This window comes from Leuciscus leuciscus (genome assembly GCF_965113295.1).
Source record: "Leuciscus leuciscus genome assembly, chromosome: 3".
Classification (NCBI taxonomy): domain Eukaryota; kingdom Metazoa; phylum Chordata; class Actinopteri; order Cypriniformes; family Leuciscidae; genus Leuciscus; species Leuciscus leuciscus.
This window is the reverse complement of record NC_138727.1, coordinates 42248321-42264445: the sequence shown is the minus strand read 5'-3', so window position 1 is coordinate 42264445 and position 16125 is coordinate 42248321. Positions and strand designations below refer to the sequence as shown.

Genomic DNA, 16125 nt, shown 5'->3' with positions numbered 1-16125 from the left:
CTTCCTTTTTCTTCTTCTTGCTCCCTGTAAAGCTCACCCGGAGACTTATGTCCAAGGTACTGTATCTTTCCTCCTTTTTCTCTCTCTCATTCTCTCTCCCTTGAGCTCTTGTGTCCCGGATTGAGGTCTTTATGACATTTTTATGGCGCATTAATAACCTCTTCTCTCTCTCTCTCTCCTCTGCGTGTCTGCTATTATTGTGATTCTTCATTGGCTTCTTTTTTTGGACTGTCAGAAATCCAATCCAATGTCCTCAGTGCTCTCCTTGGCTAATGTTCCAACTTCTGCAGAACCATCCCCCTCGCCACAGCTAAATCACCACTGCTCCACATCTGCAGTTTAGCACCTCCTCCGTGTCCCAGAGTCGCACTCACGTTCGTTTTGAAAACAATAGTGCGCCATGAAACCTGCACGCAAATGACGATCAGCCATGTTTATTTTATAATGAACTACGAGCTTGCGGTGTAAATGGAGATCAAGTGAAGAGATACTTGCAGATTCTTGTTTACTGTTACTGAGGTGTTTTTGGAAATGATTTCACAGGGCTAAATCAGTGCTAAGCCAAGTGTGATTCTAGACTCGCATACTGGCATATGGTGCATCAGACCGCCAAGATTTTTTTTTTTTTTTTACCATTTAAGATGTTTCGGCTTACTTTGATACTTTTACTCCAAACCTCAATATATTAGCTCGGAACATGTTTTTCGCTTGTTTTTGTTATGTTTTACCACATTCCATGTTGCTTTTTTTCATTTTCTCACTCATACAATGCTAAACCGACATGGCACGTAGTGTATCTCAGTATGGTATTTATTAATGCGTTGAGTAACACAATATACACGCTGTGGCAATCCTCCAGACGGAGTCGGCCAAAGTCGAAACAGCTCCCACTCTTCTTTCAACATCTCGTCTTCCTCCTTCTCAAAGCCCTTCTTTCCTTTCCTCCTTCTCTTTATGGTCATTTGCTTCCTTTCTCTCTCTTTTCTTTCCATTTTGTGTTTTTGTGTTCTGAATCGTCCTTCACTTGGACTCAAGTGCTCAGATTTTTTTTGTTAATTTTCTTTCCCGAATTTTCCTCCCTCCCGGCCCCATAATAGGAGAGAGGATAGGATTTAAAGGTAATGCATACCAAAGCCCCAAGGAGACTGTCACAAGCAATCACTCCGCTGTCTCTCTGTGTCTTTCTTTCTTTTCTTGTTTCTTGCTTTCTTTCTTTCTTTCTCCCTCCTTCACTTTTTTGTCTTGAAGCACGATGTCAGCGTGTCTATGTTCTAGTCTCCTCGCTCTATTTATTGTTGTCCTTTATATCTGCCAAATTCATCATTGTTTGTCTTGAACAAGCCACAAACACACACACACGTAATTACTGACACATGCACACACACACACACACACACCTGTGGTCCTTGAGTTTTGTTTGGGAATCCTGTGGGTCCTGTCTCCATGCATCCCGCAGCCTGACCCCTGGTGTTTGTTAGCCTAGCTTCTCCCACAGTCCTCCCCTTCCCTCCCCCTGGCCTCTCTCGCTTTCCTCTGATTCCGTCCGGCGGAATGTGACCTGGGCAGAAAGTATAGCGCTGGAGGCACACACTCTCTCGCCAGCTCAGATGTCCACCCTATACTTTATGCCACTGGGATTCTCTGTGTGCCGTAGCTTCACATGGATGCCATTGCTGATTTATGATTCCCTCACCTTTTTATATTCCTTCCTTTGATCTCTTCTTCTAAATTAAATTTTCTTTCTTTTAATTGATTTTCTTTAAATATTTTTTTTTTCATTTGGATTCCTCAATCGGTTCTTTTTCCTTTTGAATCTCACCTTGATTTTCTCACAAACGTATGCCATCCCTTTTGAAATGATTGGTTGTGTCGAGAGAGAACATCCATTACATCCATGTGAATCTACAGCCTCTGTGCATCTCTCTAGGCCTGTTTGAAGTCCAGCGTCAGTCTGTGTTCACCTTTAAACCTTTAATTTCATTCTCGACGATGTCAGTGTATCTCTGTCTGGATTACCATTTGTGTTTCACAAGTCGAAGACACACTGTGTCCTACTGTGGCCACGTATATGTCGATTTTTAGCTGCAACAGAACAACTTTCAGAGAGAATACTGTCATATAAATTTTAAAACACACACATAGAGACTCAGTCCAACACATATTTGAACATGCACACGCCCGTACTAGTGTATGACGGCTCTGTCTGTCTCTGCAGAGGGTTGTCCCGGTCTGTGCAACAGTAATGGCCGCTGCACCCTGGATCAGAACGGCTGGCATTGTGTCTGCCAACCAGGCTGGAGAGGGGCTGGATGTGACGTTGCCATGGAGACGCTCTGCGCAGACGGCAAGGACAATGAAGGAGGTGAGGTCACCGGTGACTGGACGCATAAATGTTATAAAATTTAAATGGGATGCATATGGGAAAGTGAATGTAAATATCACATACATATTTGTCAATGATAATCAGGTCAAGTATGTCACCCTGGTGGAAACGGTAAAATGTGCATGTTTAATTGTTTATGAGACAACTGACATATTGTGACATTGTAATTTCTTCACCTTCAGTAAAAGTCATGATAAATTAAGTTTAGTAAGTAAAGTTTTTAAGCAGGTCTTAAACACACCAAAACTTGTTATGGCTGTCCTAAGCAAACGGATAGAAACAGAAAAGTAAGCATATATTGATTTAGAAGAGTCACGCTATTTCTTACTGGTCTATCCCATCAGAATATAGCGCACAAGATATGACCCTAAGACCAAAGATAAGTAAATCTCAAAACTGGAGGTTAGCTTAGAGTCTGAAGGTTCTACTTCTAGTCTTGACAGACATCAGGGAGACCGACTATGACAGAGAATCTCTTTTTACTTGCATTCAATAAAAAATGACAGGCCTGCTCAAGGGGCAAGTAGTCGTGAATCCTTCTCCACTGATCTTGCATTCAGGGCGTGTGTGTCTGGTTGCAGAACGTTTTGGTACATGTGAGGTTCTGTTGCACGCTTGAGGTCCAGAATGCGGTCTAGGTCTAGAAATCTTCTCCACTGAGCTGAATGCATGAACCTTTAAACACAGCTCAATTCCAAAGCATTAGAGGAGATTGTTTTTCTAGTTGGAGATAATGCGGTCTGTAACATCTTAAATCTGAAGGATTTACAGTCCTCTGGAAGCCTGAAAAGAAGCTTTGAAGTTTTTCCAAAGCGGAAAGAAAAATATACAGTAAGGTTATGATATATCCTCAGTCGTACAGTAATCGTGCCACGTTTTGCAGATTTTCTTTGAATTTGGCTTCCTTTCAATAGCTATTACAAAGAGGTACTGTAAAAAGATCAGAACATAAAGTTCTTTACAAAAACAAACATAAAAAATAAATACGTTTTTCCTTAAATACACATACATGTCCAAAGATCCCATTACGTGACCTCTGTTTTGTGTGACCTATACGCGAGCTATGTTAAAAGATTCTGCTCCCTCTGGAGGAACCTTTGCATGTGCGTGTTGACTTTGGCCGTAGCGGACCGGATTTAAAGCAGCGTGAGAGTTACGAGAGGTCCAGATCTCACATGAAGTTGCGTGGTGCTTTTGGCAGGGGGTGCCGGGACCCTCGTAAGGCAAAACAAACAGTCAGACACTCTGCCTCGGATCTCACCAGAGCAGTGTCAGCTCAGGGTGCTGTAAAAAAAGAATTGGTCTCATACTGATTAGTGCGTGTTTGCACATGTGTTACTTTACAACCCCCCTGTGACCGTGTGCCAGATGTACACAGGGCTTTTTATAAACTAGCTGAGACGGATGGCAGAGGTTTATGGCACTTACCTGCGGGAGATCAGATCGCATTTCCACACAAAGCATTAGGTGTATACTGATAGAGGCAAGAGAGAGTCTTGACAATGTGAAAGAAGAAAGAGAGGATATTGCTGTCATGTTTCTGACCCTAAAGGTGAAAGAACTAATGGGTGGATGATGTATGAAGCATAGATGCAAAATCGTTTCAATTCTCTCACACTATAAAAGCGTGACAGGATCTGTAAGACAGGACACAGGATCTACTATAAGACTCTTCAACACATAGAACCTCATATTTTTTATGTGCATTGTTAAGTGAGGTGTGTGTCTGTGTGTGCAGATGGCCTGGTGGACTGTATGGATCCAGACTGTTGCCTGCAAAGCTCGTGTCAGACTCAACTCTTCTGCCGTGGCTCTCCTGACCCCATCGACATCATCAGCCAGAACCAACCCACAAGCCCACAGCAAGCCGCCCAGTCGTTCTATCAGCAAATCAGTTTCCTCATTGGCCCAGAGAGCACGCATGTCATTAACGGAGACAACCCGTTTAACAGAAGGTATGGCTATATCAGGGCTCATCAATAAGGATGCCGTAAAGGCCCAAGCCTTATCGGGCAAGTTAATCTTTTTAAACATATACCAGCCCAACTTAAACAGTGGGTTTTTTTTGTGGTCTCTTGAGTGGTCTAGTTCTCGGTTTCCTCCTAATTCTTTGTCAAAACAACAATGATTGTCCTATTTTATAGATATTGTTCATTTGGAGCGATCCACTGCCTTAATTAATAGAGCAAAGCCAACTATTCTGCACTGGAACCGAACTCATGACAGCTTGATTTCCATTCTTAAAACTTAAGTGATCTAAAGGTATAGGATCGGAGAGTATACAAAGATATAAATGAAGGCAGATGGGAGTGCAGGTTCTCTTGTTTGTTTGAACTGTTTCTTTTTTTTTCTCCTCCTTTTATTTTGATAGACACCTTAATTACCTTTATTTCAACAGACACATAATTTCTCTGAAATTATGTATATAGTTATTTTATTTTATTTATTCTTCTTTATGTACTGTATATGTACATCTGTTTCTCTTGTGTATATCTGTTTTATTTTAGTTATCAGTTATGTCCTCCATGCTGAATTAAGTCTAACAAATAAATTGTTAGTGTTAATACTGGTAACTTTGTTTGTAAGAAAAGCACAAAAAAGTATTGGTAAAAAAAAATTAAATAAATTATAGACAAATCAGTAGCCTAATGGTTCACACAATGAGCCATTACCATAACATAAGCCATTATCATTACCTTAAGCCATATTGTTTCCAGCAAATATGGGATGTTGTCGTGGAGTTGATTTAACCCTAATAGATATATAGCAAGGAACTGAACTTTAATGAAAAATATTTGTTAAAAGTCATATAGTTAATTAAAAAACACACACACACTATTTATCATACTTGTGGTGAGGCCAGTGCAGCACAAGTAAAGATCTAAATTACTGAACCAACTGATATATCGCTGAAAAGGATTCTTAATGTCTAACAATTAAAAAATACTGAAGAGCAGCACTTGTTCATGGTGGCTTATGATGTAAATTTTATGAATCCAGTTTCTGCTTTGCGAGCGACCATGTGCGTGAACCACCATTAATAAAAAAAGAAAAAAACATTACTCCCTACAATTGCTTCCAACAGCCCTCTTAAAGACTTCATACAGTTGCCATGGAAACAGATGTGCTGACAAAACCTCATAAGAACCGTGTGACCCGAGTTACAGAGAGAAAGATTTTCGAAGTTGCATTAAAGTGTAATTTACAAATTATGCGCCTCAATTTGCATTGTGTGTGTGAGAGCACCATAACGGTTATTGGAAAGAGATGTTAGATCTGATAATAGCCTGCTTGAATAAGCACTGCTATTAATTAAGTTGTCACATCCAGAGAGTGGGTTTGTCCAAAGCATCTTCTCTATGTTTGCTTGAATGGATATAATCATTTATTAGTTGTCATGGTCAACTGCCTTCATGGCTCTGTTTTACCTTGTTCATCCCTTTTGCTCTGTCAATTAAGCGCCTGTTCCTTTTTGTGCAAGATTCAGTGAGTAAGCTAATATCGGAAATAAAAACACAAAGCAGACTGACTGATCTTCTGCGACACCACAAATGCTCGCAGTCACGTTTCAATTTGACTGATACGTGATAATAATGCTATCACGATCAGTTTGTTTATCTCATTCCCTGCCTCCTATGCACAACTCAATGCACATGTTCTGTTAGGATGGAAATCACATTAAAGTTAGCTTGATTACTCTCAAAAATTGCTTGGCAACTGTGATTCGGTCATGACAGATAACACGATTAGCTACAACAAAGAGTTTAATGGGCCCAATGCCGGTGCCCCATATGTGAGGACATTAAACCTTTAAGTACCTCTGTGGCAAGATAAAGACTGTTCTGATAAGGGGAGGTGTAGACTAATGTGATTTAAAAATAAATGCACAAACCCACGCGGGGCACATCTGCACTGAATATCGGTCATTTTGGCTGGAGAGTTTGTTTGGCAGTCATTGAATGTAACACAAACCATGTGTACCAGACTCCCTCATCCTCCTAGCTCATGATAAAATAGAATAATCGCTCACTAAATAATATAGATGTTTAAGTAAACATTACAGTCTCTGGTTTTTGTATTCATTGTGAAGTTTAGTTCGATTTGTACGTTTTTTTTATCGTAGGCTGCTTTTTGTTTAAAAAGGACAAATTGTGATAAACGGACACAGCACAGATATATATTTTGGCTGACTGAGGAAAGGCCTTTATTGTGAATAATGATATATATAGTACTTGTCAAAAGTTTGGAAACATTCCCATTTTTTATGTTTACGAAAGAAGTCTCTATGCTCACCAAGGGGGCTGCATTTATTTAATCAAAAATACAGTAATTTAAGTGATATTGTGAAATATTACAATTTAAAACAATTGTTTTCTGTTTTAATACATAAAAATATATATATATATATATATTATTCCTGTGATGGTAAAAGCTGAATTTTCAGCATCATTACTCCAGTCTTCAGTGTCACATGATGCTTCAGAAATCATTATAATATGCTGATTTGCTGCTCAAGAAACATTTCTTATGATTATCAATGTTGAAAACAGATTTGCTGCTTAACAAAAGAGAGATATTAATACTTGTATTAATCAAGTTTGCATTAAATTGATCAAGTGACAGTGAAGACATTTATAATGTTACAAAAGATTTTTATTTAATAAATGCTTTAATAAATGCAAATAAATGCTTCTCGTTGAACTTTTTATTTATCAAAAACCCTGAAAAAAAAAGTATCACCATTTCCACAAAAAATGTTAAGCAGCTCAATTGCATTGATAATTAGAATATGAAATGTTTCTTGAGCACCAAATCAGTATATTAGGATCATGTGACACTGAATATACTGAAAATTCAGCTTTTTCATCACAGGAATAAAATAGAACAGTTTAATTTGTAATAATATTTTAATGCAGAAATGCAGGCTTGGTGAGCATGAGAAACTTTAAAACATTATTTATTTTTTATTTTTTTCCAAACTTTTGACAGATACTGTATATCTCCTCATTCTGCCTTCTGGGTCAACAAGGTTTCAAAGAAAATCCCGCTAAGAAAAAGTTGTTGTTTGTGTGTTTCCTCAGGGTAACTACCTATTGATTCACAGCATAAACAGTGTAAACACAACATGCCACTGGAGCAAAAGTGCCAGCTCCTCAATATTCCGGAATTAAGTATCTGTCACACACCCTATATATCCCAGCAGCCTCTCTCCAGATGTTTCTCCTATTTCATCTTCAGCCGTCCGTTCACTTGAACGCCTGGCTCAGCAAACCCCTGCCTGTGTACATGAAAATGTCTTGTTTTCATTTTGCTACATGCTTCCGAGCACTAAGGGGCCTTTTAAGCAGATTAAGCTTCTGTGTGGTGCATGTTGGCAAAATAGAAGGTGTTTTAAGCAGTGAGGTTTGGATGGAAAACTACTGGAGCATTGAGAGGGTCAGCGTCCAGAAGAGCGCATTTGTATGACCCCTTTAAGAATGAAGTAAATAACCTTGATCACCTTGGTAGATGTCCACCTGGATCCAGCCATAATCCTTGTGATGGCATCATCGTGAAGGTGATTCTTAGAGAGAGAGAAGGGCAGAAAGGGAAAGCTATTAGAGGCTGTATATGGTCTTTAAAAATTTTGTGTAAAATCCATTGATCATTATGGTGTTACTCTGAAGTTTTTATATATATATATATATGAAGAGTTCAGATGAAAAAGCCTCTAAGTGCCATCTGAAATTTTCTTCTAGAATGATCATTTTTATCAAGCTCGTATAAATTCAGTAATTTCACTTAAATGGCAATGAAAATGACCTATTAATTGTCATTTAAGTGAAATTACTGAACTTAAAAATACGAGCTTGATAAAAATGATCATTCTAGAAGAAAATTTCAGATGGCACTTAGAGGCTTTTGCATCTGAACTCTTCATATATACAGTATATATATTTATATACATAAAGGATATTTTTAATTAGTGAGTTTGCATTTTTGTATTTCATTTAAATCCCTTTTAGACTATTCATATTTTGTAGTTATCTTTCATTTTCTCTGTATTTTGATTGTGTTTGTGCATTTTACAGGACACATTTGTAGTTTTAGTTTTAAAATTTTTGCACACTTGCATTTTTATTTCACTGAAAGGGATAGCTCACCCCAAAATGAAAATCTTGTCATCATGGTGGCCTCAGAGCATGTGGTATGCAGAGCTACAGTAGTAGTTGTGTGTTGTGGTGTTCAGGGCAAAAGAGAGAGAAATACAGCACTGAGAGGGTGAATTACAGCATGCTTTTAGGACACTCAGGCTGTGGCAGCTAACACTGGACACTATTGTTTTATTATCTCACACAAAGCAAATGGGATTTCTGAGTTACGGTCACATCATGGGGAATGGCAGCTTATTTGTGGAATGTTTACCTGTGCCTGTGACCCTGGGGTCATTTCCACACTTCCCTTATCCCAGCTTCAAGTGAGGGACGACGCCACACTTTGATTCACTGCTGCTCTGCTGATTAGGCCCCCAGAAAAACAGTAATGACCTGGAAAATCATTCAATAAGTAGAGCGAGGTGTCCTCGGCTCGGCACTGCGGTGAAGTGACTCTCTGCCTTCCTGCCATTGATTAACAGCTAAAGCAGATCTCTCCCACTCATCCTGCCCAAAACATCCCAGCCTCTGATTAACTTCATTATTATTCGTTATTTTGTTAGGAATGTCAATTGATAAAAAAATTTAAAATAATAATAATTGTAATCAAATTAGATATGCCAATAATAAATGAATTGCAATTGTTTAAATATATCAGTATCTACTGAGAAAGATAATAAGGTGATTCAGATCATTTGATTAAATTAAAATAATATATTTTAAATTATTTATCTCTGTACAAGTGCGCTCTGGTCATTCAGTCATGCCTCAGTTCAACAGTTTAAATAAAAATATAAAAAAAATTATCTTGTGACCCCATTGCTCAGTTTAATTCTGTTGCACCTGTTGCTTTAAACTGACAGCTCTATTTTTGTGTGTGTGATTTGAAAGTCAAGTGTTTATCCAAAAACTAATTTATAATGCAGTTATTGTTAAACAAAGTAATTTAATATGAATTTAATATTACTTAATATAAAGTAATATTAAATACTTATTATTACTTATAATAATAATAATAAGTATTTAAGGTATTTACTGTATTCCCCAGGTTGGAAAGTTACAGTTCTTTAAACAAAAGCCCTTGGACACATCGATCATTATAAAGCTCTTTGAAGGAAAAGCTGCCTTGGGAATTAAGCACATAAGAATCCCACTGCAGCCTTTAGGGGACTGAATTATGGCGGTCTACAGAGACAGGGGCGCAAGAGTCACATAAATAAGCATAGAGTGAGTGTGTGTGAGAGAGATTTTGTGTGCTTTCTAGTTATTTACAGTGGATTAGACATTTTAACATCGCAGTGAAAGCTTAGTGAATCCATGGTCAGTCATGCTGTAAATCATATTAATAGTGTGTGTGTGTGTGTGTGTGTGTGTGTGTGTGTGTGTGTGTGTGTGTGTGTGTGTGTGTGTGTGTGTGTGTGTGTGTGTGTGTGTGTGTGTGTGTGTGTGTGTGTGTGTGTGTGTGTGTGTGTGTTTTTACCAACTGTGTGTTTGTTTTGCAGCCTGGTGTCCATTATCAGAGGGCAGGTGCTCACTGCAGATGGCACACCCCTGATCGGAGTCAACGTGTCCTTTGTGCACTACCCAGACCACGGATTCACCATCACACGGCAGGATGGCATGTAGGTTGATTGAAAACACAAGCAGACACATATCCTATATACATTTCCATACTGTTTCTGTCCTTGAATAACTGAATGTCATCATTATACAGCACAGGGTATAGATGTCACCAAAACCATCGGTTTAGTTATGTTTAGTACTTATGCATAAAATATACATAAATGTGTGAAAACCTTTTCACTGAATACATTTGTTTTTTGTTGATTGAATACACAATTGAAAACCCTTGTGGCTCCACAACTGTGTGTGTGTGTGTGTGTGTGTGTGTGTGTGTGTGTGTGTGTGTGTGTGTGTGTTAGTGTGTGTGTGTGTGTGTGTGTGTGTGTGTGTGTGTGTGTGTGTGTGTGTGTGTGTGTGTGTGTGTGTGTGTGTGTGTGTGTGTGTGTGTGTGTGTGTGTGTTATAGTGTGCTGTTTTATCTACCAAGATCATCTCGTGAAAATGTCAGGCATTGCTTCAGGAAGCAGTGTTTTAGCAAACAGCCTGTTTAAAATGCATTGGATTTACAAGGGTGGAATCAATCAGCCAATGGGCTGCACTCTCCCGTACTGTTAAACCAATCCCGGTATTATTAAGGAGCTGCAGCGCCACAATCATGAAGGCCTCAGGACTGTAACCAGCAAGCTCTTTATGCAGACATCTTTGTTCAAGGAGAAGGAACTGTTAGGACCCACTATCATGTTCTGTCATTTGTCAGTGCTGAATGGCTAAAAGGCAGCAATCATGCAGAGAGGAAATTAAATCTGAATTGAATTCAGTGCAATTAAAGATAGAATCACAGAAAAGGGCATTTAGGTGCAGTTGATGGACTCTGTGGGGTCAAGTTTTTAAAGAAATAGTTGAATGGAAAATGAAAATTCTGTCTTTATTAATTCACCTGCATGTCGTTCCTATAATGTCGGTATTACTTACTTTCTTCTGTGGCGCACAAAAGGTGTCATTGACATCAGACCTGATGCAACACATCTAAGGGTGCTGTATTTGATTTGAGGTTCACAGTCGATGATTTTCAGTGCAAAGTTGAATTTCAATCGGTTTATTTTAAGCTTCAGAAGATTTTTTTTTACTTCGTTGTTACTTTGGTTTGGAACCAGTGTTATATACTATTACAGTATTTATTTTGCTTTTATTTATTTTGCTTTTTTTTTCAGTTTCATTTAAATTTTGTTATGGGCTTTTGTCATTTTTTTTTTTAGTTTTTTTTTTTTAGTTTTAGTCACTTTATATTAGGGTCCAATTCCCACTATTATCTACGACTTTTGCCTCAGTAAACTACTGCTGAATAAATAATTACTGCTTATTAATAGTTAGTAAGGTAGTTGTTAAATTTAGATTGTGGGTAGGATTAAGGAATGTAGAATAAGGTCATGGAAAATAAGGTGATTTATAAGTACTAATAAACTGCCAATATCCTAGTAATATGCATGCTAATAAGCAACTAGTTTTGGAAAATTGGAAAAGTTTGTTTTGGAGAATTGAACCCCAAAACTAAAGTGTAACCACTTAAACTTATTTTATTTAGTTGCTAAGGCAACATTTCTAATTTTGTAAAAATTTGTTTAATCTATTGTTCATTTTCATTTATTCATTTGTTTCATTTTTCATTTCATCTTTATTTCAATTAACAAAAACAATTTTAATAGTTTTAGTTAACAATAACAATACTATTTGGAACCTGACAGCACTCGTCGCCATTCACTTTCATTATATGGAAAAGTGTAGCCAGGATATTCTTCAAGAATTCTCCGTTATGTTCTATAGAACAACATCATACTTGATAATGACATAATTACAGAATTGTGTGGTGATTTTGGCTCCTATATTTGTTTTCTATTAAGTGAGAAATAGAGGGCATTAGCACACATAACAGCAATGAGGAGAGGAGTTTAACTGTATCAGTGCATCACAGAGATAGACAAAGAGAGGTGTTAGAAAGAGACTTCCAGAGAGATGTTTAATAGAAAGTGTAATGAGAGAAGAGGTTGGACTGGAGAGAGAAAACCCAGACTGAACGAGAGAGAGTACAGGGGGTAGGCTATAGATAGAGGGAGTGTGTCCGAGATTAGCCTACTCAGCCAGCTGTTGCAGCTCTTGAACACCAGAGCGGGGCAGGCCGTAAAAAAAATGGCAGTGGATAATCATGCCCACACCTCTTCCACATCCACTTACTTCAACAGGGAATCAGAGTACCAGCCACGCAGCTGTTAGGGACCAATCACCAGCAGCCTCTCCTTCAGAGCTGCTCAGATGCTCTGCTAGTGTGTGTGTTGTGTGTGTGTGTGTGTGTGTGTGTGTGTGTGTGTGTGTGTGTGTGTGTGTGTGTGTGTGTGTGTGTGTGTGTGTGTGTGTGTGTGTGTGTGTGTGTGTGTGTGTGTGTGTGTGTGTGTGTGCGCGCGCACGCACGCTTGAGCAAATCTTTACGCTTCTATGTGCATATTTTCTGCCCTATCTTGCTTTTTCCCCCTGCAGCCGTTGCTGAATATTGGAATATAGGACAGTTCGCTCAGTTCCTGACTCATTTCCCTTCTAATAAGGCTCTCATGGCAACAGAGAGAGAGATAGAGCCGAGGGAGAGTTTTGGCTTTTACACAAATGCATGATAAAAAGGCTCAGCCACATTATCATGCATTTTTTACCGTGGCAAGGCCCTGTGTCAGGAAGGAAAGGGCCTTCTTAGAAACTCTTGGCTCAGAGGAGACACGCACTGGGATCAAGAAGGTTAAAGGAAGAGACAATTAAACCAGGTCTAGCCGTCAGTTCTCATGTCTAATTCATCTCAGTTACTCACTCTATCACCTCCACAGTACATTACCTGCATATTACGCATACCTAATGAGGAGAGTATGACAGCCCTATTGTTTTTTAAATGTGTATATCATTTTATACAGAACGTTGTTAAGTTCATAGAAGCTAAGCATTGATATTTATAAACACACCCCTGTTTTATCTGTGCAGGTTTGACATTCTGGCCAATGGTGGAGCATCACTGACACTGAGCTTCGAGCGGGGGCCATTTCTGACACAGTTCCGTACAGTATGGATCCCGTGGAATGTCTTCTACGTAATGGACACGCTGGTAATGAAGAAAGAGGAGAACGATATCCCTATCTGCGACTTGAGTGGCTTCATTCGACCCAGCCCTCTCATCGTGGCCACACCCCTCTCCACCTTCTTCAGATCCTCACCCGAAAACGGCCCCATCATTCCAGAAACACAGGTAAGGCTTAGTTTGACTCCTTAAATCAAGGTGATTGTGAGATTATATACTTGCAAGCCACAATGTGGATGATGCAGATCTCCAAATCGGAAACAATCCTTCCCACCAAAGTGATAATTCTGGTCAGTTGGAAACTAAATGATAATTTATTTACATATTCAGCAGAGGGTATCATATGGCAGTAGCCAGTGTGAATCTGCAATTGAGTCTAGACGAGCAAGAAGGGGCCTTTGAGAACAGTGATGGCACTAAAAAAAACCTTGAGGAAACAGTCTGTTCTCTGTCCTCATCCTGCACCCAGCATGCAGTACTCAGAGGAAAAACTGTTTTAAATCTTAGTGTGGCGCTTGCAAGACCTACTGCAGAAATCACTACAGCCCTCGGTGTAACCCCACATATTGAGGAGATATTGGGCAGCATTGTATATCCTCTTGCACACCCTCCTTTTGTTCCTTTTATAGTGCAAATAAGCACACACTATCCCCTACATAATCTGTGTAAAATGACTCGAGCCTCTTGCTGCCTGTCTGTAAAAATGAAAGCTGGACCCACATCAGACCAAATAAAGCACTGTGTCTTTGGGGAAATGAATATAAAACATGCTTAGTTTGTGTCTTGCACAAAACAATTCCTAAGGTCTTAAAGGAATAGTTCACTCAAAAATGAAAATTCTGCTATTATCCTCACCCCCTTGTTTTTCAAAACCCATGTGATTTTTTCAAAACCCATGTGTTTGTGAAACACAACAGGTATATAAAAAAGAATATCCTAGCCACTCTTTTTAATATAATGAAAGTGAATGAGAATTAGAGGTGTTTAATCTATAAATGAGTCTGTCTATGGGAGTCTAAATGAGACATAATCTATTAATTTGTTTTTAATTAATCGAATTAATGATTCACTCATGCAGTTAAGTGCTTGTTGGAGATGTTGCCTGTTCATCAAAGAGCTTTCATATGGCTTCATAAGAATATAACATATAATTCATATGGACTACTTAATACTTTCATGATACATTTATCGTGCTTTTGCTCCCCATTTATTGTAATTGTATGGAAAACAGTGACCAGCTCTTTATTTAAAGTCTTCCACAAAAGAAAGATCAGAAAAAAAGAAATGAAACAATTGTCATTGTTGAGTGAACAGATCCTTTAAAACTAATTGTAGTTATAAAAAGAAAGGCAAAATAAACGTTGATATTGAATGCTTCAGTCACTTTTTCTGTGCCATGTGAAATGAGTGCTGTTGTTGATTGAGAGGTTCACAAAACTTGGCTCAGTTCTGTCTGTTTCTCTCTGTCTGTATTTTCTCTTCCACCCTAACTTGTGTCCAGATGTGTATTTGATCCCTTCCTCTATAACCCGGCTTTTCCATTCTTACCTTTCTGTGGCATGTGTGTGGGGTGTGGGGGGGGGGGACATCCCCAGTAATGCGAGCACTCAGGGCCAACACATATGCTGTCTTACGATTTTGCTCCGAGACATAAAGGAGAAAAATTGTTTCCTTATTGTCGGCAGCATATGTAACAAGGCCACACTCCTCTTCCCATGTTTCTCCTCGGTCCCAACAGGGGCGTCTGTCCCCTCTGTGGAACCCCACTCATCAAAGTAGATTTGAATTACAGCCTGCTTTGAGAGCAACTCTAAACAGGGGTAATCAGACCCAACCAAGTTAGCATTTAATATGGGGCTTTTGGACTTCAGCTGTAATGGCCTCCAAGGTCTTTTTTTTACCCGGAGCGTCACACATAAATGGCAAACAGACATCCCTCAGCCAGCGCTCATAACGCTTAGCGGCCGTGACACTGAATGGGAAGGCATATTGCTTCCACTTGGCCGTCGTGCAGAGATGGAACATTTTTTATTTGGCTGGAGGAGAACGGCACGTTTTCACGTCCAGAGAAAAGCTCTAGGCGACAGTGGAAAATCAGATGAGACATTTAGTGAATGAAAGATATATGATTTCCCATCATGTTTTGTGTTTCTGCTTCAGAAACTACTGTGTCTTATAAGGCACATCACCTCTAAATGCAACGAGAGTGCATTGTTTTGGCTGCTTTTTGGCCTCTCACAGAAACACTAGCTTCTTTTCTTACCATGAAAAAATGCTTGATGATAAAACTCAATCTGGTCTTTATTACTGTGCATTTAATGGTCTGTATCAAATGAACTTTCAAAGCCTTTTTCATCTTCCCTTTCATTTGGCAAATGAGAAAATATTTTGCTTTAATGCAGCCATATGCACTTATGGCCCTTGCCCCCGTGGCTAAGAATAACACGGCTGCACACGTAGAGACACAGCAGCGCATGCGGTGCCATTTATTAAGAGCTTTATAGCAGGCGGAGTAAAGCATGTTATTAGCTCAGACTCTGTAATCAAAGTTCACAGAGGGGAGGCCAGTACATAGAATGAATGCATTGTGGCTTATAGACGCCCTTAAGTAAACCTACAAACATAGGATATGCACACACACACACACATGTGGATAGCATCAGCTAGTGTTAGGGTGGCAGCATAGGCCCTTCAAATTGAGAACATAATGCTACGGTCATGTCCGTGTGTGTAAATGTGAAACCTGAAAAGTGTGAGTTGAAACCACCAAACTTTTAAAATAAAAAGGGGATTTTATTTGATCCCCTACCTACCATTAGTTTCCGGTTTGTCTGGGATTTTTTGTTGTCGAAGCCACAGACTGTATATCAAAGGTTCTCCCAAAGCCATCTAGCCCCCTCTACTGATCCCTGTAAAAGTGCAGCGGCATCCAAACCA

The 16125-nt window shown here is 39.1% G+C and overlaps 1 protein-coding gene across 14 annotated transcripts in view; it reads left to right on the top strand.

Moving 5' to 3' along the window:
- tenm3 (teneurin transmembrane protein 3) overlaps window positions 1-16125 on the top strand; it is a 282460-nt gene that overhangs the window by 230830 nt on the left and 35505 nt on the right. For 9 of the 14 annotated variants that reach the window (XM_082163193.1, XM_082163199.1, XM_082163186.1 and 6 more), the window contains 6 exons: window positions 33-56; window positions 1098-1118; window positions 2216-2362; window positions 4122-4338; window positions 10020-10139; window positions 13095-13356. In XM_082163193.1, the coding sequence (XP_082019319.1) occupies window positions 33-56; window positions 1098-1118; window positions 2216-2362; window positions 4122-4338; window positions 10020-10139; window positions 13095-13356 (791 nt within the window). The remainder of the gene's footprint in view (window positions 1-32; window positions 57-1097; window positions 1119-2215; window positions 2363-4121; window positions 4339-10019; window positions 10140-13094; window positions 13357-16125) is intronic. The other 5 variants (XM_082163195.1, XM_082163190.1, XM_082163198.1 and 2 more) reach the window with 1 other exon arrangement.